The sequence below is a fragment of the Micropterus dolomieu genome, linkage group LG07 (assembly GCF_021292245.1).
Source record: "Micropterus dolomieu isolate WLL.071019.BEF.003 ecotype Adirondacks linkage group LG07, ASM2129224v1, whole genome shotgun sequence".
In the NCBI taxonomy this organism is placed as follows: Eukaryota; Metazoa; Chordata; class Actinopteri; order Centrarchiformes; family Centrarchidae; genus Micropterus; species Micropterus dolomieu.
The window spans coordinates 22,855,450-22,882,216 of NC_060156.1; the positions used below are offsets into that span (position 1 = coordinate 22,855,450).

General features: G+C 40.4%; 2 protein-coding genes across 4 annotated transcripts in view; one reads left to right on the forward strand and one right to left on the reverse strand.

The window, feature by feature from the left end:
* cenpj (centromere protein J) overlaps nucleotides 1-9,003 on the reverse strand; it is a 16,350-nt gene extending 7,347 nt beyond the window's left edge. The window contains exons 1-11 of one of the 3 annotated variants that reach the window (XM_046054641.1): nucleotides 8,829-9,003; nucleotides 7,916-8,331; nucleotides 6,394-6,520; nucleotides 6,000-6,218; nucleotides 5,732-5,876; nucleotides 5,504-5,609; nucleotides 4,457-5,209; nucleotides 2,765-3,611; nucleotides 1,373-1,505; nucleotides 891-1,056; nucleotides 28-159 (exon numbers count right to left, since the gene is read on the reverse strand). In XM_046054641.1, the coding sequence (XP_045910597.1) occupies nucleotides 28-159; nucleotides 891-1,056; nucleotides 1,373-1,505; nucleotides 2,765-3,611; nucleotides 4,457-5,209; nucleotides 5,504-5,609; nucleotides 5,732-5,876; nucleotides 6,000-6,218; nucleotides 6,394-6,520; nucleotides 7,916-8,302 (3,015 nt within the window). In that variant the 5' untranslated portion in view covers nucleotides 8,303-8,331; nucleotides 8,829-9,003. The remainder of the gene's footprint in view (nucleotides 1-27; nucleotides 160-890; nucleotides 1,057-1,372; nucleotides 1,506-2,764; nucleotides 3,612-4,456; nucleotides 5,210-5,503; nucleotides 5,610-5,731; nucleotides 5,877-5,999; nucleotides 6,219-6,393; nucleotides 6,521-7,915; nucleotides 8,332-8,828) is intronic. The other 2 variants (XM_046054639.1, XM_046054640.1) reach the window with 2 other exon arrangements.
* Nucleotides 9,004-9,421: 418 nt separating this feature from the next.
* Nucleotides 9,422-26,713, forward strand: ttf2 (transcription termination factor, RNA polymerase II). The gene is made up of 23 exons (XM_046054642.1): nucleotides 9,422-9,497; nucleotides 9,743-9,848; nucleotides 10,361-10,447; nucleotides 13,329-13,398; nucleotides 14,226-15,107; nucleotides 15,724-15,844; nucleotides 16,373-16,555; nucleotides 16,766-16,923; nucleotides 17,535-17,616; nucleotides 17,966-18,091; nucleotides 18,287-18,437; nucleotides 19,112-19,214; nucleotides 20,466-20,650; nucleotides 21,179-21,332; nucleotides 21,488-21,579; nucleotides 22,069-22,154; nucleotides 22,815-22,957; nucleotides 23,086-23,265; nucleotides 23,824-23,882; nucleotides 24,359-24,512; nucleotides 25,133-25,215; nucleotides 25,639-25,713; nucleotides 25,951-26,713. Exons 1-23 carry the CDS (start codon nucleotides 9,470-9,472, stop codon nucleotides 26,093-26,095), a joined length of 3,453 nt encoding a protein of 1,150 aa, XP_045910598.1. The 5' UTR covers nucleotides 9,422-9,469; the 3' UTR covers nucleotides 26,096-26,713.
* Nucleotides 26,714-26,767: the final 54 nt, after the last annotated feature.

Below are 26,767 nucleotides of genomic sequence, written 5' to 3' on the forward strand. Positions count from 1 at the left end.
GTAAAGGGTCAGAGTTAAGGTGGATACCTCGTCCCGGAGAGAACTGTTCTCCTCATTGAGGGAGTCAATCTGTTGCCGCAGCCGGCTGTGTGTGGAGGCCCAGCGACTTTCCCTCCCCCTCAGCTCCTCCTGCAGGGAGCTTAGCTGCTGCTTCAACGCCTGGCAGAGAGAACAAGGACAGATTAAAGGGCAGTTTATCCCATTTCAAGATTTCACACCATATCTTCTTGTTGTGCTGCCAAACAGGTCAGTTACGGTTTGTGACCATTGTTTTTAATTGGTTTGATTTTGATGTACAATGTTTTTTTAACTTCAGCTACTTGTGAATGTGCAACACACTTTTCAAACTGTCAGACTCTCTGATGTGACTCCAGTGTAAAATGTGTCTGAGTTGGAAATCTCATTGTTAGCCCCAAATGATTTTGGTGTTAAGACAACACTAACATATCATCTTTTAAGTTTATATGGCAAAACTATTGCTTACTTACACATCGAGCAGATTTGCTGCAACATTAGCATTTATTCAAGTCACGGTTTTAAGGATGTGCTGCAGGACTCAAATCAATTTCACTATTAATCAGAGGAGTGGGACAGGATGGGAATAATAAAGTTTTTATATATAAATATGCAGTTATGATATGAATAAATGCTATTTTCAGACTTTTCTTCTCTGGAACAGGATGGGATAGGGGTCATTCTTTTGGGATTAGGACAGGAATTTATTTTTTTTACTCTATCATGGGATTCGGACGGGACAGGAGTATTTTTGTGGGAGTGGGATGGGACAGGAGTGGAAATTCACTCATGTGTCACACTAATGTAAAGTACACATAAGTCAAACTATTAACATGTTAATTGCTGATCTGATGCGAGTTTTGTCCGTGAGTCACCTGGATTTCCTCTCGTTCCTTCTTGTCAGGTATGGCTCTGGCAGCCGCTACATGCTTCTCAAACAGTTTGCGCTCCTTCTGCAACTTCCTGTTCTCCTCTTTCTTGTGCTCCTCAAACTTGGCCAGCTCCTCTGATTTCATCTTCTCAAACTCCAAACGCTCCTTCCTGCAAAAACAACAACAAAGCAGATATAAATCGCACAGGCAAGGACAGACAAACTCACATTCATCAAAATATTTCCAACCACATTGGATGTACATTTGAAGAGATTACTTCAAAAGTGCAAGTAATCAGATGTTCATCATTCAGGGTCTCCGAAAGCGTAGTCGGGTCTCTTGCTTTTTAACACAAGACTTTTTAAGACTTTTAACACATCCACTGTCAAACTGTGTTGTGCAAGCAAACTAACAGTTATAAGGTAGTATAAATATTAAAATGTAAAGGGTACTGAAACAACATTTGGTGCAGACAGATGTCTCACCTGAGATTTTCCTGGGTTTTCTCATTCTCCTGTCTGAGTTTGGTGAGGGCAGCATTCTCCTTCCTAAATCTCTCGATCTCAATCTCCAGCTCAACCAGTCTCTCCCTCAGCAGTCTAGACTGGACCTGCTGACCTGGGGACGAGGACACACACACATGAACACTCACACAGAAAACGCCCACTGCACACCAATATCTGATCCTTAACTGCCTCGGGGATCAATATCAAGCTTAAAACTAGGACTGCTCATCTGTGATCTGTCACTTTTATTAGAAATAGAATTTCATGGCCAATAACCATAAATGTTCGTTGTGGCTGATACAGATAGGATGACTGATTATATTAATCTTACAAATGGAAAAATGTGAACAATAAATATTATAGTTTTTTTTCTAATAAAACTACAATCTTTAGAGAGTTTTCAACATCCTCAGAATCGAGAATGCACTGTAAACTTATTTGTAAAACCTTAGTTTATATTTTTAATATTTACACTTTCTAATAACACACCATATCTCCTTTTTGACAAAGATGTATAAGCTACATAAACCATTAGAATAACGTAATTAAGGGTTTCCTAAAGCCCATGACTCCACAGTTTAGAAGCCTCAAGCCTTTTACAATAAACTGGCAAACAGTCCTGTGGCATCATTCAACATTGCTCGTACTGTCTCCCTTACTGGATGCCCTTATCGGAACGATTACATTTTCTTACATACTTATTATAATATATTAGCCATCTATATATTATGAATCCCTAGTTTTTATATTTTGTCTTTCCAGCAAAGTGATTGTTATTATAATCCTTTCTGGTTTTACAGATGTGGCCTCAGGGACCAAAACGCCTCTCTATAGCAGAGAGAAAAAAAAAAATTTCAAATTAAAAGTACATTACATGATACAATAAAGTCACAGCCGGCCTCTGGTCAAGCATATGTGCATTTTTTTCCAGGTACTGAACATACTGTTGCCGGTATTGATTATAAACTTTATATCACAATATTACAGACAGAAAGAAGTACAAGGCAGACAGGCAGAGCTGCTGACATGTTATGTTGAAGCGATAAGTTGATCAACAATTTAGATAAATGATTAATTGTCTTTCAGTGAGCAAACATGGCACTGACTGGCACCAGCTTGACAAATATCAATATAGGTATCCGCCACAAATCTCCAGGATCACACAGGCTGTATTGTAACATTGTACAGACTTTGATTAATTGCATTAATTGAAAAATAATGTTGAAAACTAATGAAAATAATATTATGTTGCAACCCTATCGTCATGCATCAGTGCCAATCACATTCATGTGCGAACAGTGATGAAAATCTGCCTCCTGTCTGACTGTACAGTGAGAATATAAACACTGATAATAGGTTATGATGTCTCACCTGTCTCCTCCTCTGGCTTTTTGGATTCAGGAGCAACAGAAGCAGCAGGAGGGGGAGGGAGAGGTGCATTCTGGGCCTTTGGCTTCAGCAAGGGGAACAACTTTGTCATGAGTTGGGAGGCTGGAGGATGAGCAACAGGCTCCTGATTAGCTGAACCAATGACCGTGCCTTTATCCAGCTCCACAACTTTGCTCACTGCCACCTTCCTTAGCAGAGTCCGCTGTGGTGGTGAGACTCCATTGACTGTTGCCTTGGACACTGGACAAACTCCTCTACAGTCACTGGCTGTGCCGACTGCGATGTCCTCCAGGTCGTTCCACGTGTCGTTGTCGTCAAACACAACTCTACCCTGCTGCCCGTCTTTCTCCTCTATCAGAGTGGACTCATCAGTATTGCTGAGGATGCTGTCCGTCTCCCCATCGTCTACTTGTGTCACGTCTGAATCCCTGCAACTGTCCTCGTCCTGATACGACCGTTTGTCATATGGCTGATTTGACTGTGCAGGAAAGCAGTGGGTGCTGGGAAATGGTGGGTTTCCCGCCACTTCCTGATCTTCAAATTCAGAGCCACCACAGGATGAAACGGCAGAGCTCTCGTGCTCATCTTCCCTCCCACTGTCCTGTTCCTCCTTATCCTCAACACTCACTTTATTCCGGAGTGCATCGTCTCTTATCTTCATCACACCAGCTTCTGAGTTCATGGAACTGCCTTTATAGGCCAAGCCACCACTACTACCAACACTGTAGCACCTCTGTAGTGCACCTCTTGGGGGTGACTTGATGGGGGTAGAAGAAAGCCGTCGAGGGTGTAGCCCCATGGCAGCCTGCAGCTTGTCCATCTGAAGAACCTGCAAGAACAGAACAAAGAGTCTTTAAAAATCACACAGCTTAGAGTCAACATGTCAAATATAACCGCATGATACATGGGAAAATAATCCACACAATCAAGTCAGTAAATACTGGAACATTTTATACTATCCTAGTCCAAGCAGTTGCTTTCTGCTTACCCCAGATTATACTACCATTACATACAGAAATTTGGTAGAATTTTCTCTACAGTGGTCATTTAGGGGGGCAAAGACAATAAAGGGATGACAGGAAATCACAGGGGAAGAGAAATAGGAAATGACATGCAACAAAGGCCTTTTAGCTAGACACAAACCTAGAACGTTGTGTCTCATGGCACCTTAACCTCTAGGCTACAAATGCGACCGACCATGGTGATATCTTAAACTACAATAACAGACATTTGTCCACTTGGCAACAGCTTGGAAACAAGCTGTAACGCTGACATGAGAGGGTTTTTAGAGCCCCTTAACTGAAAACAGCTGCCTGCTGTGACCATGAAGTATGCTGATGAGAGTGAATCAAAACTGTTGCAGGCTGGAAAAACCAAAACAAGGAGCTGAAAGATACTATTACGCTCAGTAGACGTCCAGTATTCACATATAAATTGTCATGTGATACATTGTCATTATAAACATATTGATTATAGCAGCTTTAAACAAGCGTTGCATACTCTTAAAAGAAATCACTATGGTAGAGAAAATGTAAGACTTGGACAAGGTGCCCAAGACATTTCATCAAGCTACCTTTTAGTGTAGTGCAAGTGTGAGTGCAGAAATTCACAAATAATCTGAGAATACAGCCTTGACTTAAAACACAGAAATCACTAGCGTGTTAAATAAAGCACCTTCATGACAAAAGAGGAGTTGGACGAGAAGGACAGCTCCTCGGCCGCTTGCTCCAGCAGCTCAAACTCTCCCAGCTCCATGTTTTCCACCTGCCGGTCACACTCCCAACGCTGGAGCTTCTCCTGAAACGACAACTCGAACGAATCCTGGGGAACTCCATCTCCTCCTCCTCCTGATTCCACTCCTGAACCACAAGCGGCATCATCGCCTTCAGCCTTCTCTGGCCCTCTTAACATGCCCACCTGTTTGGTTACAGGGTTTGGCTGCGTGTTGGGACCAGGGTTCCTCACGGCCTGAGCTGACAGACCTACTTTCCTATTATTCTGTGCCATTACTTTACCCACTTGTTTGGTTGGTCTACCCTCTGGGTCTGTTTGAACAGACTCTGGTCCTTCTGTGTTCTGTCTTTGATGACTACCTAAAACCTTCATCCGTGCTGCTTTATTATCAACTCTGATGTCCTGAGCAGGCAAACTGACATCTTTCAGTCGGTTTTCCTTGTTGAGTGTGGCGGTTTTACGTTGGACAGGAAGCCGCTGGACACTATTTGTGCCTCCTCTCTGGATGGCTGCAGGCTCTGAGTTGCTGCGGCAGATTACTCTGGCCTGGGGTTGTTGTGGTTTGGGATCCTTCTTCACCTCCGTTTTTGGTAACGAGGCTTTGCGGTTATTGGTAAATCTTGAGAGGCCCTCGCCTCGCTTCAGAAAGGCCCTCTTAGGAGGAGCTTGTACAGCAACAGCTCCATCTTGGCTCTGTTATGGTGAGGAGACGCAATGTTAATTTGGATGTTTCTCGCATTAAAAAAAAAAACAACTTGCTATTGTAGCAACCCTAAAGACTAAGATGTTAAAGCTTCCTTGAATGCACCAATATGGAGAGGCTCTGCTTGCAACTACATTTTCGGGTGACAGTCAGTCTTGACTGAGACACCAACCGTGTGCTATAAATCAAACATATGGCTCATGATTAAATGATTGCTGATCTGTGTTTTAGCACTGACTCATGATTTATTTGTTCATAAGGAGACCCTTGTTATATTCTCTGACCTGCTGTTGCCGGGCAGACTTCAGCCTCTGCTCCTCCAGCCTCAGCTGCTCCTCCAACAACTCATCAAACGTCTTCTTCTGACCCCCAATACCCGGCATTATAGGCCTGGAGAGGGACACACATACACACACACACAGCAAATGTATGCAATAAAACAAATTTGGCAACAAATAAACTCACACAAAACAGGGGGACTTCAGAACAGAATATGAGAATATAGTATATACCTGTCATGGAAGACTTCAACTCCTTTTCTGCTGTAGTCTTCAGCCAAAGCTACGCTATTACTTGGTATAAACGTATCATCATGCTCATGAAACTGACTAGTATCGCCACTCTGTTCCTCATCATCTTCTCTTGAGTTCCTTGTGCCTGTAGTCAAACACACACTGTTAGAATTACACGCCGAAGTGATTTATACTGAAAATCGTGTCAAAAAACTGAAAAACTGTACAAATTCAGTTGTCACCTTAAGCTTAAATTACATTTTCTCACCATCTTTCTCATTCTCAACCTCCTCATAATCTTGACCTCTTGCAAGCCGCTCCTGCTTCCCTGCTGGTGAGTGCTCTTGTTCCTGTCCAGAGGTGGAGCCCTGTGGGACCCCAGTGCAACTTATGGTGGGGCTGTTTAGGCTCTCTGTGTAATGATAGGCTTCTTGGAGTGAGTTCTCCCTCCATTCTGCTCTTGACAGCCCCGAACTATCTGTGTGATCTGTAAGATACATTCACAGTCACTTTACACAATGAGTGGAGGAAATGTACACATTAAGAATCTATGGGAGGAAGCAGAGCAAATACATTCACAAATCAACCCAGATATTTTATATCTTAAGTGAAACTAATTATCACATTTGCAGTTCTTCTGGTAATTTATTTTTTATTTTTACCTCCTGTGCAGTCTTCAGATCCATTCATCCTTCCCAGCAGCCTCTGCTGCTCCTTCTGGAGGCGAAGCAGCTCCTCCAATTGATGGGCTTTTAGCTGCTCCTGCATGTGCTGCTGCCATTTCCTCAACTGTACAAACACAATATCATATTTTAATTATCAATGTAGCTAAAACTCTTATCCAGAGTAGGGCTGGACAATAAAACAATAACTATCGCAATATAATTTTTTTCAATAACAATATTACAAATGTTCAATAAATGTTTGATTTTATTCTCTTGAATCATACACAAATTAGGACTTCATTTATAAAGATGTTTATTTTGTTGAGGAAAAAGGCCTGAATAAAGGTTTTACTTAATTTCACTCATGCATACTTGTTGACAAATATTTTATTATAAATTGTTTTGAATGTTCTACCTCAGATTTGTGAAGTGATCCATTGTTTGGCATCAAGTGTTTGTTCTGACCATAAAGAAGAGTTTATTTAACCATCTGGTTTCTTCAACTTTCACTCAGGAGCAAAAGTCAGCCTTTAAACTCAAAAGAAATAACGATTTGATACTTATCGTGATAATTATCAATATTGAAAAATATGAAACTTAATCAACATTTTTGGCCATATCATCCAGCCCTAATCCAAAGTGTCTCACAGTGTTTTTCAGTAGGCTTGAAAGTAGGGCTGACGTCCCCAAATGTCTTGTTTTGTCCACAACCCAAACATATTCAGTTTACTGTAATAAAGTAGTAAAGAAACCAGAAAATATTCACATTTAAGAAGCTGGAATCAGACAACTTTTTTCCCCTTAAAAAATTACTCATTGGTTGATAACTAATCGATTAATCGTTGCAGCTCTATGACATTTCAACTAGACACCTGGCATTTGATTACCACACTGGTCACAGTGAGAACTGGACTTGTGTCCTCACACTGACAATAATTCCACCTCAGATTTTTCCAACAAGCAAATTTATTTGTGGCTTCTCACCAAAACTGTGCACTGTACATACTGATGAATTACCATATTAAAACTGTTAACTGAAATAAAGAAGAGTCCACAAATTGTTTTTTTCAAACTGACTTGCATGCACACACTATTTGAGTCTTGTCTACATAAATGGAGCGAAAAACTAATAGCAAGAAGAGTCAAAGACTTTTGTGACGCAGGTGGTGGGTGTTAACTAAACAGGACGCAGTAATATGAATATGATATGGATAGATAGATATGGAAAATCAGTAGTTAAATTGTCAAGCAGATGTTAATTGCATGGTAATGAAAAGAGCTGTCAGTTTCAGCTGGCATGGTCAGGTATATCAAATACTCTGAGAGAAGTCTGACTCAGATTTAAAAAAATCTTTGTAGAGTTAATTTTGACAACCACATGGTGTATTCTAATTCAGAATAATAATTTAATCTCATGATATTATTACAGCAATAGGCAATGCAGATTTGTCAAATCCCTGGCAGAAACACTATCAATTGTAGGAACACACCAGATTCTGAAAAGCTATCATGTCCTTACCTGTTCAAGCTTCATCATTAGGGACAGATCCTGTGATTTGCTCGTCATCTCATCCAAACTGTCCAACTCTCCATCTGAATTTCTCTGAGCTACAGAGGACAGTCCGTTTACTGGCCTGTCAGCTCCAGCCCTCTCTCCACCAGGTGACCGGGCAAAGCCATCCACACCAAGACAGCTGCTGTCTGCGGAGGCGGGCAGAGGGGCAAAGTCCGAGGCAAATGAGTCGTCTGGCTCCAGGGGCTGGGATCCCACGGCGGGGATGTGTCGCAAGGAGCCAGCCAAGTCCGGGCAGGGGTTGAGGATTACCCCGGCTCTGGAGCTACTTGGCATCCACCGAGCTAAGAACTCTGCTGCCTGGGAGTACTGAAGCCCGGCTGGAGATGACATGATGATCGCGCAGTCTCAGGCAGGGCTCGCTAATCCAGGATTGGAAAAACAGATTATGGTGTCAGGTTAAGGGTTAATCATACCGTAGATGATGCCTAGATCCAAGAAAACTATATATAGTAGTGATTTACGTTGAAATAACATGAGCTGTTTATATTAATCTGGCTTTAAACCGTTACACGTTAACGTAAACCGAAGCCTGTCACGACAGTACAGTGTCGGTTTTAAATGAGCGTTTGTTTGGTTAACTTAGCAACAGCACACTAACAACAGCTGCTCATGAAAACGGCTGAATCATTTACATGGTGACAACATTCATGACATGTTCAGCTAAGGCCGATGGTGCTGTTAGTTCATGTGTTAGTCCATTATCGGTGCATTTAGAAGTATTTGTCTGTCTGCGGTTGTTAGCACTGGTTGCTTTAACGTCACATACAAAAATAAGTTTTTTTTACTGGTGTTACGCTGTAGTAACAAGGCAGAGAAATTCGCAACATCAATAAAAGTGTGGAAACATGTGATTTACCTGTAACATAAGCGAAAAGCGGCGTTACTTGAGTGAAAGTGTTCGTTATAGTAGCATAACACAGAGAAGTTTCGAAGCCTGCCGCCATATCAAAACAAAGCCCGCGAGAGCGACTACAAACCACACCAGTTGTTGCATTGTGGGTAATGTAGTTAAATGGAAGTTTTAAACCGTCTGTTTTTCTAATATTATTTCACTTTTTGTTTAATATAAATCAATCACTACACTACACTAACTAAAATATATACATACTAAGCGTGTTTAGAAAATTAAAAGTGAAATTTGTGTCTAGCAACATTTTTAGAAAAACGATCTTTGAATTATATCCGGTTTAACGTCACTGCGCAAAAATATTTCACAATAAAGGTCATCGAGCGAATAAAAAGTGGCGCACTGTTGAGTTTTCAATTTGCAAACTGAAGTTCTTATGTAGTTTAGGTTACATTGCTATATACTTTGTTAAATTTGTGTTGTATGATAAACATGTGTTATTTTTAGTGACACGCTAACTTTTATACTGATATTTATACACCGGATGTGTTTCATTTGACTGCTGCGATTGGTCGATACGAAAATACTGAATTTCCCCTTCTAGCAACTGAAACAGCACTGGACGTGTCTGCACCGTCTGCACTCGTACAATGGAAAAGATTTTATGCGATGTCCATGGTAAGTTGCCAATACGTTCGTGGTAGTAAATTGTTTGTTATAAAAGAGAAAGTCAGATATTTTGATGCGTTTCCAGAAGCTATTTTTATGTTTTATTCTCTGAAATACTGTTTGTGTGCATGACAAGGCAGTTTCTTTGCTCCGCGTAACGTTAACTTTTGACTAAACCAAACCTATTTTTGGTAAGTAACGTTAGAAAGTTAATATGATTTGCTAAATACCTCGTTTTCAATGTCCCCATACAGGCAGCTTGTGTATGTTAAAAACGGGCGTGAAAGATGGACCAAATAAAGGCAAAAGCTTCTACGTCTGCGTTGACAAGCAAGGCTGTGATTTCAGTCATTTGGCCAGGTATTCACATCATCTTGTGTGACGATTTCTGAGAGGATGTCAAAAGCACAGCAAGGGTGCATCCCAGTACCCACCACCACAATTACATGGATTATAAATCAATATTGTAAAAAATCTACAAGTTCCCCAGGAGTTTCTATGGGTCTAACCTAAAGTAAAGTTATGTGAAACCACTCTCCTATATCTAAACATCTGTTAAGATTTTCTGTTCCTGTGTTTTGCTAATTGAATAAAACGGATAGTTTTATAAAATTGTTTTTCTCAAGTCTTAACTATCACTTGGGCATACACTGATATGGCAGTTTTATTCCACTCATATCAGCCATTACATTCACATCAGACGTTCTGGGTCTGAGTCTTACTATTCAATGCCAAAAAATTTGAGGTTGTAACTGGTGGTTATTTAATGGCATAATAGTTCGATTTTTGTTGCATATTTTGGATTCGGAGAGATAATAAGTTTGCACACCTTTATGTTGCCATTTTTTGATCTGTATTGTCATCTCCTCCAGCATCTCACCATCCCATTGCCTCCATCATGAAGATTCGATGGTGGAACTCCAAGCCCTCACCTACAGTCAACAACAGCACAGCCACAGGTGGGTGTGCATGTGGAGTCTTTTATTGTACAAAACAGGAAGAATTTTTTATTGGAAGTAATACAACTTACAATAAAACAAGATACTTGTCTCTATCAGAATCAGAAGGCGCTTTATTTCCAAGTAGTGTTTTACACATACGAGGCATTTGCTTTGGTGATAAGGTGCTACATGTAGACAAACATGCAGTTGCCATAAATAGATCATCATCCCCACCTGAGATGAGCCCAGTTAGGGTGCCGTCATATGCGAACTTCAGGAGACTGGTGACTGGAAGTACAGCTGTTGGTGTACAGAGAGAAGAGGGGAAAGAACGCAGCCTTGAGGGGATCCGGTGCTGATGGTCCCGGTATCAGAGACATGTTTTCCCATCTTGACGTGCTGCTTCCCGTCCATTAGGAAGTCAGTGATCCACCTGCAGGTGGAGTCGGGCACGTTCCGCTGAGAGTACAGTCGTTTAGCTTCTCGCACCCCCTTGCTAAACCTACACTTTAACGCCCTGCACCCGGACCTGTCCCCACTCCTATATGCCTCCTCCTTTTCCAACTTTAGCTGTCTGAGCTTAGTTGTGAACCAGAGTTTGTCACCATGGTGCTTGTTTGTATACCGCTGTCCTCACAGAAACTAATGTAGGATGTCACAGCATCAGTAAACTCATCCAGACTGTTGGTGGCGGTCCTGAAAACATCCCAGTCAGTACAGTCCAAACAAACCTGAAGATCCTCTAGAGCTTCATTGGTCCACTTCTTTGAAGTCCTCACTACAGGTTTACAGAGCTTTAGTTTCTGCCTCTATGCAGGAATCAGGTGGACCATGACAGAGTGTCCCAGGGAGCGCGCGGGCCGGCGTGATAAGCACTGCCAACTGTGGTGTAGCAGTGATCCAAAATGTTCTCTTCTCTGTTTGGACACTTTATAAACTGTCTGTATTTGGGGAGTTCTTGGCTGAGGTTTCATTTGTTAAAGTCACCAAGAACAATAACAAGGGAGTGCGGGTTTGTCGGCTACACACAGTGTCTGGTTGGCCAGTATGCGCTGCGCGTCATGCACGGTGGCGTGCGGTGGAATGTAAACACCAACCAGAGTGAATGAAGCGAACTCACAGGGAGAGTAAAATGGTTTACAGTTAAAGATTCCAGATCAGGAGAACAGTGCTGCTGAATTACTGTCACGTCGGTACACCAGCCATTGTTAATACAAAAACGGATACCTCCACCTTTTGTTTTGCTGGAGAGCTCTGTGTCGGGGTCCACTCTGTACAGTTGGAAGCCTGCCAGCTGCAGCACAGAGTCTGGTATCAGTCCACACAGCCACGTCTCCGTGAAGCACAGATCACAGCCTGAGCAACAGCGAGGGTGCCTTTCACCAAAATGTCCAATAACTCCACTGGTGACGTGAGAAAAGTGGGAAATAAATCTGCTGGAGTTGTTCCCCTGATGTTAATGAGCTCTTCTCTGGTGCCAAAAACTGAGTTAACACACACAAATAAAACAAAGCACACCTAAGACGAGGAAGCTATAGGGGAGTCCGGTGGCAATTGTAACAACTTTGGTTTCTTTGTTATAACTCAAACTTCTTGAACTAATTGGATACAATTTTTATAGAGGTAATTTGTATCTGTGTTTTAGTTAACAGTAATCAAATGTTTTACAAGCAATGTTAAAGTCACAATAGTGATTCAAACACTAGATGTGAAATGTTACATCTGCCTCCATGGGCAGCGTCGATTGTAACAGCATATGGGGCAATTGTAACAACACACACAATTCCTTCATATAAATACCAAGAATTAAAAAAAAAAAAAAAAAAAAAAAACTACCAAAAATAGATTAGACATTGATATTACTGCTTGAAACTTCTCCTCTTATGAAGTGGTACAAGGTCACATGACAAACATCATAGGACAACCCTCACTGAGTTGCCCCATGACAAATTGAGAGCCAAAAACTTTAACCTCTGGACTAGCCACTGAGTATGGGCCTATTAATAACACAGTATACATAGTTAAGTAAGCTATAGGTCATTCGTACACATAAACTGAAAACACTTTTCTGACATTGTTCGAAAGATAGCATCGTCTATTATATTTCATATTGAGCTTCAATGATATGCTACTATTACAAATCAAAAATCTAAATAATGTTGATCTCTTGATAAATATGTTGATAGATTATTATTACAATATTTAAAGTGAAGACGACTTCTCATTCGTAGACATTGAAGATATTGGAAAGCATGAGCAATTGTCTCTTGGTGGGAATTGAACCCCAGAATGAAAATGCCAAAGATTGAACTAATGGACTATGCTGCAAAACACACATTATATAGAATATATTTTAGATATTTAAACTGACCACAAACACTTTTCAGAAAATTATCAGCAAAAAAAAAATATGTATTGATGATCTTTCTAAGATGGACACTATTTTAATGGTTTCTGGGTCAATTTTAACACCGTGTTACAATTGACCTCAACTGTACCACACCATGACAAGCTACCCTACCAGCTAGAAACAACGAAGCAAATATTAGACAACAAAATGGTCGACAAAAAAGACAGATATAAATTCATAGACATTAATAGTTAAGACAGTATGAGAACAATACTGTAGATGAAAATAGTTACTTTCATAGCTCGAGAAGGAGTCTTTACAGAAAAACGTTGATAAGTATGTCTCCTTGGCTTGTTCTTCGGCAGGCAGAGAGTGATGGCCACAGAAAGCATGCATGATGAGTTTCATGGTTCTGTCTCGTTTCTGATTGGTGTAATTTGATATGTTACAATTGCCCCCGGTCTGCCCAGCACCATCTTGGATCTAGGTGGGCACACACCTGGTTGTTTGGATTGGATCTCTAACCCTAAGTTTGTTCTCCTTTTCCAGGTTGTTCTATCGGTGTATTATCGGTAAAAAAGCAGGCCAGAGGTGGTGTGGAAGTGTGCCTTGGACTGCAGTAAGACATCAACTGTCACAAATTTCACCATAAATACCTTTTTATTGATATACTTTAAACATCTTTGTCACCAACTGTTACTCATTAGTTGTATATAATACTTTAATCTCTATAACCCTTTTCCAACCCTTAATCATCACACACTCTGAGCTCTATCTTGGATTGTTGTCATGAGCCCAATGTTTCCAAAGAGACCAAATGTTAGTGTCAGGCTAAGATTTCTGAAATTTACTAAATAGGTATATCTGGACATAGGCCTATAACAAAACTGACATTTGGGGTTTAAGTAACTGACCATCAATGTTGGGCAGTAATGCGTTACTGCAATATTACTTTTCCCAGTAACTAGTAGTGTTACTATTTACTTCAACATTTAATTTATTGAAGCATCTGCTTAAGCAGCACAGCAATGTGAAACTTATAGAAAGAAACTCCGGCAGTTACTGTCACTGATGCTTGGACTCGTCCGGAGAGAGTGGCGTTGATGTAACGTTTGGTGAAAATACTGAATACTGCTCTTATAAATAGGCTACATGTGCAGAACCCCGTTCTGTGGAAAACACTGGAAAGTAATATAGTAACGTAACGAGTTACTTTTATCATCCAGTGATAAGTAAAGTAATATTACTTTTTTTAAGGAGCATTGCATTTTAAGGTTGAGTTTTAAGATTTAAATGTGTTTTATAACTTTTCTAAGTCACTTCAATCTCCATCTCCCAGAGATAGTTTTTTATAAATTTATTTATTATTATTTGTATTATTATAATTATTATTATTTATTAAATTTATACCCCTTTTTTAACTGTCTGTGTCTTCCATAATTGCAGCCAGAGAAAGAAAAGAAAACCCCTCTATCTGACACACAGCTACCACCCTCTTGCCTGCCGCCTGTCCGAAACCCATTTAAAGCCTCTGGCAAGATGGACAAAGACTCTGAGTGGAGAAGGGTGCAGTGTGGTGCAGGTGGTGAGAAAAGAAGCGAAGAGAGAGACAGCGAGGCAAGGCACAAAACTGAAAGGAGAGGAAGTTATGAGAAAGAAAATGTGAAGAGCTTAGACGCGGGAGTAGAAGAAGAGGATGAAGGGAAGCTGAATTCATCTGATACTTACCATAATAAACAACTTCCACCAGGGATGAAGTTAAAGAAGAGAGTTTCAGCTGAAGAGAGAAACAGTCCCAAAACTAACAGTGTGGGCAAAATGATAGATAAGGTGAAAGACAAGACTACAGAGACCCACACCAAGCAGGGAGAAGCAGAAAAGCCTATTTCTACCTCCATTGTCGAGGCTGTTCATCCTGAGAAAATAAATCAAGCCTCACAGCATCCTCAAAAGGACTCACCCCAGCAACCAGCTGATAGTGAAACCTGTCTGGTGGAACAGACTCAACCTACTGTCTCTGAATCTGCACCCAGTAGTAGCACCCAGGCTTCCAGAGACTCTGATCACACTAGGAAAGTCACGTCTAACAAACCAACACAATTCAATGACTCCAGTCAAACCAAAAACCACCAAGACGACAGCGACAACAATGATGATGTAGTGTTGGTGTCCGTGAAGCCGGCCACTCAGAAAACAACTCCTGTTTCTGCTGTCCAAAAGACCCTGACCACCTTCCCTGGGTTCCAGCAAGCTTCTCAGGTCAGAGGTGTGCAGCAAGATCCCAAAGGGCTGCGGAGCCTGCTCACTTCTCAGCTCCAACAGAAAAAGGTGAGCAAGTGACTAACTGACATGACTGGCCATTTCGAGTCATACAAATTAGCCTTTATGATACGGACTAGAGGTGGACACATATTGGATTTTTTGAGGCTAATACCAATATTGATATAAAGGATTCTGATATGTGCATCAAACATCTCTTTAACATTTCTTTACTGCAATTTCTTGTGACTTGTCAAAACGTATATACCAAAATATATTTGTAATAAGCTAAAAAAAAATAGGCTGATAAGATTGACCATGCTGACAGTTGGATTCTAATACAGATCAAATTTTGCTGTCCTCTTCTACAATCCGATGGTAACTGAGACTAATCACTGCAGCAGCAACAGATAATTATAATAAATAAGCAGTAAAATCTCAATATATTCATTCTTTTTTTTCTTTTTTTTTTAAACTTAAATTTGTCAAGTGTTTTGTATTTACTAGCTAATCATGCCATCTGATAGATCTTATGGCACTATTTACTACAATCAGCTCTCATTGTGATGTCAATCAGTCATCGGTGACGGACATTGTCTTTTGGCCCACTCTAGCGTGTACTATCTATTTTTATGTGTATCTGTCTGTCTGTCCCCTCACCCATTTGTTTCTTCCTCTTGTTAAGGCTACTCTGTCTGTGGTGAATGTGGCAGCTCTGCCAGATAAAGGGGAGAGGTTGAGGACTCAGGTCAAAGAGCTGGAGGACGCGCTGGAGTCTCTGAGCCTCACTGCTGCTTCTCAGCCTGGTAACCCACTTTTTGTACATTAGGAATAATATATAAATTTAAATAAATATATATATTTTTTTTTTACGATTCCACTCCATTGAGCTGCTATTATAGAAATTAATGCATGTTTTTATTACAAATCACAGATTTCTTACTTATTCTGCTAATACTTTTTAAGTGTTAATTCAAACTGGCCTACCCTGTTGTAGCACAAAGTTTGGGTGTCAGCTATTTGGTGGTGTTTCATGGCCATCTTAAAACAGATTTTTAAAAATGATATTTGAAATTTTCAAAATCATTCTTTCCCCTACATGAAGTAACAATGAAATAATACTTTTCTGTGCTTTACATGCAATACAAGGAGGTACCTATTTTATACCTAATTTAGAAATAATAGCTGAAAGTACAGATATGAAGAACGACAAATGTCTCCAAGTGGAAGAGAAAATGGAAAAACTCTACAGTTTAATAAACATGGTTAAAAACAGCTGCAGTTGCATTGTCAGTATCTGACCACTGCAAATGTAATGTACAAATCTCTCTCAGGATCCCAGGGTGGGCATAGCAGTAGTGATGCTAGTCCGAGTAGCAGCCAGGTTAACCCATTCAACCTTCAGGGTGGCACCATCCTTCTCCCTGCCCTCCCAGCCCCGGGCCCTTCTCAACACCTTTCCTCCGGCAGCTCCCTGGGGCTCCAGATGAGCCAGGGATACACCCAGATGTATGGAGGTAGGTCGAATGAGGAAGTCGAAGACATTTCTGTAGTGTTTTGGCTTCTTTTTAGAGAATCCTGTCAGGCCATATCAGTTTTATTTAAAGCATTAAAACTGCATTTGATTAAGTTTCTTACATAGTATTTATTTATTTCTTGATTTGACCTCACAGCTTTTGTTTATCACTCATGCAAACACCCTAACTCTCAGTCCTTGGTGTTTCCAGCAAACCCACAGGTCCAGGCCTTTTACGGTGGCAGGATGACTGAGGACCGTCTGCTGGCAGTGAAAAATGCCACCTGTGAGGCCATCGACCATCTCCACAAGTCCCTGGAGTCCTGCCCCGACGCTGAGGCAGAGGTTCCAGACCCCAAGGGCATCAAGGTTTTTTATCAGTCCTTCACTCAGAATATGTGACACCATGAATGAGATTTTGAGGGAATTTATTGTTTTTGTATCTGATATGCTTTAACATAAAAATTATTCACCCGTGTCCATATGTGTACCCTAATCTGGCGCATTCCTGTTTCAAAATGACAATGCCCCGCGGCACAAAACTAGGAGCAATGGTGCTCCCATTTTGTGGAAGAATGTGCCCGGCTTGCACAGAGCTCAAACCTAGCCAACACCTTTCAGATGACCTGGAACACTGGTTCTGAGCTGAGCATCATCACCCAACGTCTGTGTTAGACCTCACTGATGCTCTTGGTGCTGAATCGGAGCAAATCCCTGCAGCCAAATCTGGTTTAAGTCCTGAAACCCGAAGATGGAGGCTGTAATAGAAGCAGATTTATGCCCATGGTTTTGGAAAGACCTCTTCAAGAATCAAATATGGTTGTTTTGGCCATAATGTAATTTGGTATTTTATTTAAGTTCTTAGAATAGTTTGCTTACAATTCAACTGACTGTGGGAATGAACAGAGGCACAATATCCTCCTTTGATTAGTTCATTACGTTGCTGTAATAACTTTCTCCACTTGTGATTGGTTGGTCAGGTGTCACTGCTGGCCCATCAGAGGAGAGCTTTGGCCTGGCTGCTCTGGAGAGAAACCCAGAATCCCTGTGGAGGAATCCTGGGTATGTGGGGTATTTTTTTTTATTATTATTACTTTATTTTTTCACATGATCTTTATTAAAGAGGTTACAATAAAGATGGATACGAAGTGTTGATAAAAGATGTGAGATATAGATGGTATAATAATTTTTCAGTAGCGAAATAAGCCACTGAAAAGTATTTGCAATCAAACCCTCTATGGGACACAAAGACAAAGTACCTGCAAAGTGATGCCTTTTTTTAAATGTAGTGTGATCTGGGTGTGACAAACCAAGAGCCATTTACCTCCAGTGAACAGAGAACCTCTTTGTGTGTCAGAAAAGCTTCATATACATTATAATGGTTCTTTGTTTCTCCTTTTTCTACTCTCAGCGGACGACATGGGTCTGGGGAAAACCCTGACCATGATTTCTCTCATACTGGCCAAGAAAATAAAGGCAAAACAGGAAGATGGAAAGAAAGAAGAGAAGAAGCTGGAGAGCTGGATATCCAAATCCGGTATCTTTTCTCAGTCTTTCAGTTGGCATGATAGAAAACAGCAATCATTACTGTCCATGTAATTAATATTTATTTAAATTGATTACCTGTTTTTTTTTTTTGTTTGTTTTTTTTCTGAATTCTGGGGGTGAAATCTTATGCTGAGTATTTAGAGTATACAAGATATGATTAATTTGTTTGTTTGTTGTCATCCAGACTCCAGCGTTGTGGTTTCTAAAGGCACCCTGATCATCTGTCCTGCCTCCCTGGTCCACCACTGGAAAAGGGAGATTGACAGACATGTCAAGACAGCCAAACTGACTGTGTACCTGTACCATGGCTCCAACCGTGAGAAAAGTGCCAAAGTGTGAGGGAACCAGGCACACATACGCACCACTGTTGTTTTCTCTTTTCTGCACTCTTGTCTCTAATACTAAAGATGTTGTCACACCCTGTTTTCTTTTGTCTGAGCCAGGGACAAATGAAAGCCACCTTTGTTGTAGTTTGCTTAATTTACCTTTATGCATACCGATTACAAAATGAAATGTAGTTGTAACGAGGCCAGAGAAAACACACCAGGAACACAATTACATTGCACACAGGTACATTGTTGACTTGTCTGCCTGATTTTGAACATGACTGGAGAACACATTGCAACAACCGAGCTCACTTTGTTTGTGTTTTGACAAAACCTTTTACACAACAAACAAAAAATAAATTTAGTTAGTTTTAACTCATAATTTACCTGAAATCATTGTTGTTTTGCAATTTTGTAAAACAACCCAGTATAATCATAAAATCACAATACGATTTCGCTGAAAGTCAAACGCTGATATCAAACTATTAACTTAATTGGCAGTTGATTTCACTGTCTCAACTTGAACCAAAGTAAATTGTTCAATTACACTAAAACTCAGAACTCAAGAAAAACAATATTAGTTGAAATGGTAAAGGCTTCAACACTTCAGCTTCCATTCTGCTTTAGAGGATTATTGAAAAACAAAGTCAAACTGAATGAAGTGTTCTCTGTCCGACCCTCAGGCTGGCGGATTATGATGTGGTGGTGACCACATACAGTTTGGTCTCTAAGGAGATCCCAGTCCAGAAGGAGGATGCTGAGAAACCCAGCAAAGATGCTGATGTGGTGAGTCATATATATTTCATATCAGGTTCATTGTTGCGTGTAAAAGGTGAATACACACATAGTTACACTGAAGATGCTGGCAGCAGTGTTTCCCCCAGGATGGAGTTGTAGCAGCGGAGGTGAAGCAAAATTAGATGAAGGGGGGGGCGGCAGGTTGGTGGTGCTCCTCATTTTGGGCCATTATTTTCACCATATCTCTGAACAAATAGTTGGAAAAGCTAGAGCAGATAATAAACAACACCCAAAGATCAGTCTACTGGAGGAAGTACAACCTTTAGATCTAGAGAAAGTAATTTGGTTGGTTGTAGCTCCACAGTGATTTTACAGTGATGGCACAGCATGTTTTGGGCATCAGCCCTGAGCCTTAACGGCAGGAAAACCCTGTTAATATGACCTCAGAATCATTAGAGATAGGACTGTTCATGTTTGCCTTTTGTGTCTTCATTTTACAGCTTCTGACATTTATCTGTAGACATTAATATAAAAAATAGGCAACATGAGAAACCCCCTCCCTTCTGAGGTGCATTTTATTTGCACATTAAAATCCAAAAAGAAACGTCTCCTCATTAGCGTAAAAGGACTAGTTTGCATCACTAATTAGCTTTACTAACCTCAGCTCCTCCAGTCACCTCCGTCCTTTCTTTTCCAAAACCACTTTTTCAGACTGAAATCTTAAAAATAATTTAATCAGTCTGTACAGGACAGAGCTGCAGGCTACGTCAGTTTGTACCTGATGTTCTCAACATTGGACAAGTAGGCAGAAATAAAATAAAGTTTCCAGTTACTTTCTATAAATTGAGCTAATGTTAAGTTATATAGCAGCTATGTAGCTGCTGTAGAAGCTTCCCTGCTCAGTTCAGTCTGAAGGGGAGGGGAGATGTTTGCTAACTTAGCGCTAACCGGCTTCACTTTTCCAGCAGGTGGGAAACAACAGACTTTTCTTGGTCTTGAGAAGCTGACACACTGTAACAGACACCGTACATTTACTGCCAGAATATTTTCCTCTGCTCGCGTTCACCGTCACTTTCTGCCCCTCGGACAATCAAACACTCGCTACGCACCTCCTGATTCAGAGTTAAGCTGCTATTATAACACCATCTGTCACATATGTTCTTCATAGAACGAGGAGAGGAAGCGAGCCGAGCAATGAGTGCTAACATTTGATTATGTGTGTTCCATTTTGGTGCCAATAATCTTTGGCACCACAGCTTAAAAAACTCAGACACATGAACACTTCCTTCCCTTCCTCAGCCATTGCACTCAGCTCCTCTTCTGCGAGTGGCCTGGGCACGGGTGGTTCTGGACGAAGCCCACAACATCAAAAACCCAAAAGTTCAGACTTCCATGGCTGTCTGTCAGCTGAGGGCTCAGGCCCGCTGGGCTGTAACTGGCACACCCATTCAGAACAACCTGCTGGACATGTACTCACTGCTCAAGTAAGACAAAAACACAATGTTTTGAAAATCATACCTGGTAAAAATGCTTCATCTGTTTTGTCTGCATGATGGACAAGTCTTTTAAAGTAATGTAAAATTATTACAGACCATTTCATTTATATAGCAAATTTTAAAACGTTTTATTTCCCCCTCACAGTTCGTGAGTTATGAATGAAGAGTGCTTTAGAATTGGCCATAAGGTGGTGCTATAGATTAACTTTAACTTTACAAATTCCTTTTGAAATAACAGACAGACAAATATACAGGAGCAAAACCATCACCACTGTGGTTATAACAACATTATCAGCTGGAGATAGAAAAGGCTGAAATATATTTAACAACCTTTAAACTATTCTCAACATTTTCTCCTTATTGCACTGAGCATGAGTAAAATCAAGCTTTTTCACCTGATGACACAAAAAAATGATTCTAACTGCATCTTCACTGCAGTCAAGTGAAAGAAAGATGGTTAAAAGTATTTCTGATTAACTGGAATGAGATTCTGTTCATTCACTGTCCGTTTTTCAGGTTTCTGCGCTGTTCTCCATTTGATGAGTACAAACTGTGGAAAGCTCAGGTGGACAACGGCTCTAAACGAGGCAGAGAGAGACTTAACATCCTGACGAGGACTCTGCTACTCCGACGAACCAAAGACGAGCTTGACTCCGCAGGAAAACCACTGGTAGGGACGGACACGCACCTTGGACTTCTGGAATATCTGCTTGCCATGCTGGATAGCTAGCTAACCGTTTGTTCAGTCTTTGCTAGCTGTAACTGAGGTGATGATTAATTCAAACATCAACACACACTCATTTTCTGAAATGTTGAATGTTTCAGGTGTCTCTTCCTGATCGGACCTGCGAGGTACACAGACTCAAACTGTCCGAGGATGAACAGTCTGTGTATGATGTGGTCTTTGCCCAATCCAGGTAACAAAACAAAAGATTTACAAGAAAACATCTCCCATATGCTCGTTTACATTGTATTCACTCCACTTCTTTTTTGGTTCAGAAGGTTTCAAACTGATCGGCCATGATCAGTTAATCTTATTCTGAAAATGCTTCTTTTCCTCTCTACTTTATCTTGGGAAACACGGGGCTGTTCTTAAAGGAAGGAAAGAAGATATCTCAGTATTGTGTTTGACTTTAAGATATTTCCTACACAATGTATTTTTAACCTATTGATATTTTCTATCAATGGCATGTAAAGGTGGCTAACAAAGAATAAAGGACTAATCGGTGTCCCCTTTAAACTACTCTTTGACTACCATCAAAGAGGCTTATGAAATCTCCAAGGTCCAAATGTGGAACTGCATAAAAACAGAGATGGGATGCTGTTAAGTCTCCCTGGATACAGTAGATTGATAAGTTGAAAAAACCTAAATCACACTATAATGGTGATTTGTTCTTTTCCTCTAGATCTACTCTGCAGAACTACCTGAAGAGACATGAAGGAACTGATGTGAACAAGGGAAACAAGTCCAGTTCCAACCCCTTTGACAAAGGTGAGATATAAGCTGGTTGTTTTATAGTCCTCAACAGACATGGTGTTTCATAAAAACTGCCCCAATTATTGTAAGAGGTGTGATTGTGATTATATGGAATTATATTTGTGCCTCAGTCCTGAGCATGCGATTTGGCATTTGGAGCGCAGAAACAGATTTTTAGCAAGCACATAAATTATGTTTTTGTTGAGAAATCATCATACAAAGAATAATTTAAAAAATCTATTTTATGCTCAGTGTTTACTCATGTTTACTGTTATCCACATAAGCACACAATAATGACCTCTGTATCTCAGTTTTAATTTGGCCTTTTCCTGCACACACTCAACCTGACAGGAAGTGAAAATATGACACAATATCAGTTAATCTGAAATTTGGAGTAGGCAACCTCTGATCTGGCTGTTTGGTTTCCGATTGCAGTTAGAGTGAGATACCTTTTGACATTTTGCAGTGGGTAAATGAAGTCCTTTGCCTAAATCCTGCATTGGTCCTGGTATTCAGAAATAGTATTTTTTGTATACAAGAGTTTTTATTTCAGATAGGTTTTCAGAAGTTTCCATTATTTAAAAAAATTACATTGAAATGACATTTTCCACTAATATTTTAAACTTAATCAATATTGCTATTATTAATGGTGCCCCCCTATCCCTCCACCTCCAGTGGCCCAAGAGTTTGGTATGTCCCAGCCTGACCCTGTTGTGTCGAGTTCCCAGCAGCCCCAACAGGTGTCCAGCACCGTCCACATCCTGTCCCTGTTGCTGCGCCTCCGACAGTGCTGCTGTCACCTGTCACTGCTGAAGAAGGTACACACACTCACATGCTCAGTGCAATCAAAAATACATGCTCGCACACAAAGACACACAAAGACCCAATTGTGTATATTATACATAAGCAATGATTCCTATCTTTCTCTCTTCCCCTCTCTGCTCAGACTCTCGATTCGTCGGAGCTGCAGGGTGATGGGATCGTCTTGTCTCTGGAGGAGCAGCTCAATGCTCTGTCACTCTCCTCCAGCCCCTCACCATCGGGCCCTGACCCCAAAGACACTGTGGCCCTTAATGGCATCCGCTTCCCCTCACAGCTGTTCGAGGACACCAGTGTGAGCACCAAGGTGGGCCCTAACATCACAATTACCCACTGAATGTGAGAATGCGTCCTGGGGGCTGTTTGATAGCTGCGGTACAAAGATAGACCACTCCCAAGATCAAAATAACAAGTGACGTGGATGGCAGTAGAAGTGGTTGTATTACAGTTGTGTTTTTAAGTGGTCTATGTAGAGGACAGTAAAGGTCACAGGGTATAAAAACAGATTGGATGCTGTCAGGTTTAGCCTTTGTCCGTCTAGTCTAGACAAGTATGGGAATAATATATTGTTGGTGAGGGCAGATAGCACATGAGGATTCAGCTGTAACTGCTGATGAAGATGATGACTGATCATATCTTAGATTGTTACTTTCAAGTCATAGATTAAAAACAGTCTTTGCCAAGAGTCCAGGGAAAATATGCAACATGCCTTTTGTTATTCTGCGTTTGGCAGGATGTGATAGAACATATGAAAGTATGTTTATTGGTACAAAAAATTAAGAATTTCCCTCTATACAAATGATCTTGTACCACAGGTGTTATCAAATTTTAACAATAAATTAATTTCTCTACCTCAATTTTCCAGATTGCTGCTATTGTCTCTGAGCTGAAGGCAATCAGACAGAAGAGTGATGATCAGAAAAGGTAAAACATTAAAGTCTCACCGTCACCTCATCCAGTTATGCTCTAATTGTGCTTCAGTATGGGTAAATGTTTGTTAAATTATTTCAGTAAACTTCTAGCACATTCTTTTGGCAGACAAAAGCATCTGCCAAAAACATCATAATCTGGTTGAGAAATCAATCTCCCCACAACGTCCAATCAGAAGCTGTTCTGGAGCTTTCTACTTGGTCACACAATCTTCCTACGCAGATGGAGTTACTCAGTTTTCATGGAAATGTTTCATTTTCTGAGCACTTTTAGAACTTCTCCATCTGCTGAGGAAGGTCGCGTGATCGTCTGTTTGTGTCACACATATTCACCTTCCTCACGCACTTCTGTGTATGTGATCTTTGAAAGGACTGTACATTCATTAACCTGTAAACTACTAACATCTGTTAACCTGTAAGTGGTCACCATATGTGTAATCCACATGGTATCTCCTCTGTCGTAATGCGTAGCGTGATCGTGTCCCAGTGGACCAGCATGCTCCACATTGTAGCAGTTCATCTGCGGCGAATGGGCCTGAGATACGGCGTTATCGATGGGACCGTCAACCCCAAACGGCGCATGGACCTGGTAGAAGAATTCAACACTAACCCTAAAGGACCACAGGTAAATCTCTTAACCCTAAAAAAAAAAACACATAACCACAACCTTTTGCTGCTTTTAAATAAATTATCAAGAAAGGTAGGGTATGTGATTCTAATCCAATAGACATCTTTTTGTCAAATTAAACAATTATTTCCTCATGGTGCACTAACAGTCCTATCTGTGTGTGCGCTAGAAAAAGAAAAGTTTGTACATAACCCTGGCTCTCTATATGGGGAAACAAACCATGTGGCTCGGAGCCAGCCACACAACACTATTCCAGCCATGATTTGAGTGTCAGGTAACGTTAAATGACTTGGCCACGGACATTCAGCTTACCTTCTAGTTTGCCAACACATGCTGTTGTTGTGATGTTAGCTACTGTATTGTAGCAAGAGCAGGTGTGCTGCCTTTGGGAAACCATCCTCTCTGCATTTTAACTTTGCAGCAGCTACTGTAGCAACAGTTGGCTATCCCAACCTTGGCTAATGTTAGTTACATGTTTTGCTGTGTTGTTTTTCGCTCTTATATCGTGGTATTTGTCATGGTGTTGGTTTTCTCCAGAAAAGGCGTAACCCACCTTTTTAAACCTCTGATTATTTGCTGCTTTTAAAGGTGAATTTATGTCTGTTATTCTGCCAAAGGTGATGCTGGTTTCTCTTTGTGCTGGAGGGGTTGGACTCAATCTCGTTGGTGGGAATCACCTCTTTCTCATGGACATGCACTGGTGAGACACACTGGCAAGCAGTGTAATTGCTGATGTTTGCTTCCCTGTGCTTTGGGGCTTCACTTTCAACTGCTATTCCCATAGAAGATTTTATAAGCAAATAATTTACATTTAAAGACATTATCCTTTTTACAGTGTTTACAATTTTCTTGGTTAAATATTAGTCTTTTAAATTCAGCATTATTAAAAATTTGTTTGAAATAGAAGTCTTTGAGAATTGAAACAAACACATGCGCACACATGCGTCAGTAGATTTAAAAAAAAAAAAAAAAAAAAAAACCTAATACCATTTGCTGCTGTTTTGCAGTGAGTAGGTCAGTCACAAACAGATGAATGTGCAATGCTACTAAGTAAGAATCTTTGACATGTTCTGCATAAGAATGGTTGATTTTGTCTTATTTTTTTTCTTTAATACTCTCACAGGAACCCGGCTTTGGAGGATCAGGCCTGTGACAGAATCTACAGAGTTGGACAAACTAAAGATGTCACTATCCACAGGTGTGTGTGTGTGAATAATATTCACTCTTAAATCATACGATATTGTTGAGAAAGGACAGTATTGAAATAAGTATCAACTTAGGCTACAAAGTGACAGAATATAAACAATCAAATGAAAATGTTCATGTAGGCAGGAGTGAAACCACAAACTCAGTTTGGTGGGAAACATTTGCCTTCTTTCTTTATAATTGCTGATGTGTGTTTAATAAATGGTTTTGTGTGTGTATGTATTTCCAGGTTTGAGTGTGAAGGCACAGTTGAGGAGAAGATTTCCACACTGCAGAAGAAGAAGAAAGAGCTGGCCAAGAATGTGCTGTCAGGAACAGGAAGCACCTTCTCTAAACTTTCCCTGGCTGACCTCAAAATCATTTTTGGTGTCTGAGATGGGAAAGAACTGAGGACGCTGTCAAACCACACCAGACAGCTGTTCATACACATAGTCTAAATTCAGGGTATATGTCTGAAAAATCGTGGTAATAATTAACCCAAATCTAAGATACAAGAATGCTTATTGTCCACCTTGTAGTGAATTTGTCCTTGTGCTGCCCATCCTCTCTTAGCTTAATCCAGAACGGTGTTTTTAACTGCTTTAGAAAAGTGTAAACTTTTGTGTACACAGCTTGAAATTTATTTACTGCTTATGTGTAAGTGCACTGCTCGCAGTTTGGGAATTCTTGTACTAGTCTTCTGGTCAAGAATGATGCTTTATGGCAGTTTTTTATGTTTATGTTACATATGCTACACTAAGAGGTGCAAATAATTTAAAATTACTTGATATGTCCTCCAAGTTTTATTATTTTATCATGTTAATTGAAAAGAGGTTTTTCCTCTGTCAAAGTCATGTTAATTTCTGGTAGCTGACTCATTGTTGGAGTGAAGTAAATATTTATTCTATTTGTGTCTCCTGGTGGAGTTTGTTCTTTTTAAAGCTTAAAGCTTTAAGTATTGTTGTATGTACGTTGAGATGATGTTTTAAATAAATTCAGTTTATGGAAGTTGACATGACTGCTTGCTGTATAAAGTCCTTTGTATAGTAAATTGAAATTTATCAATT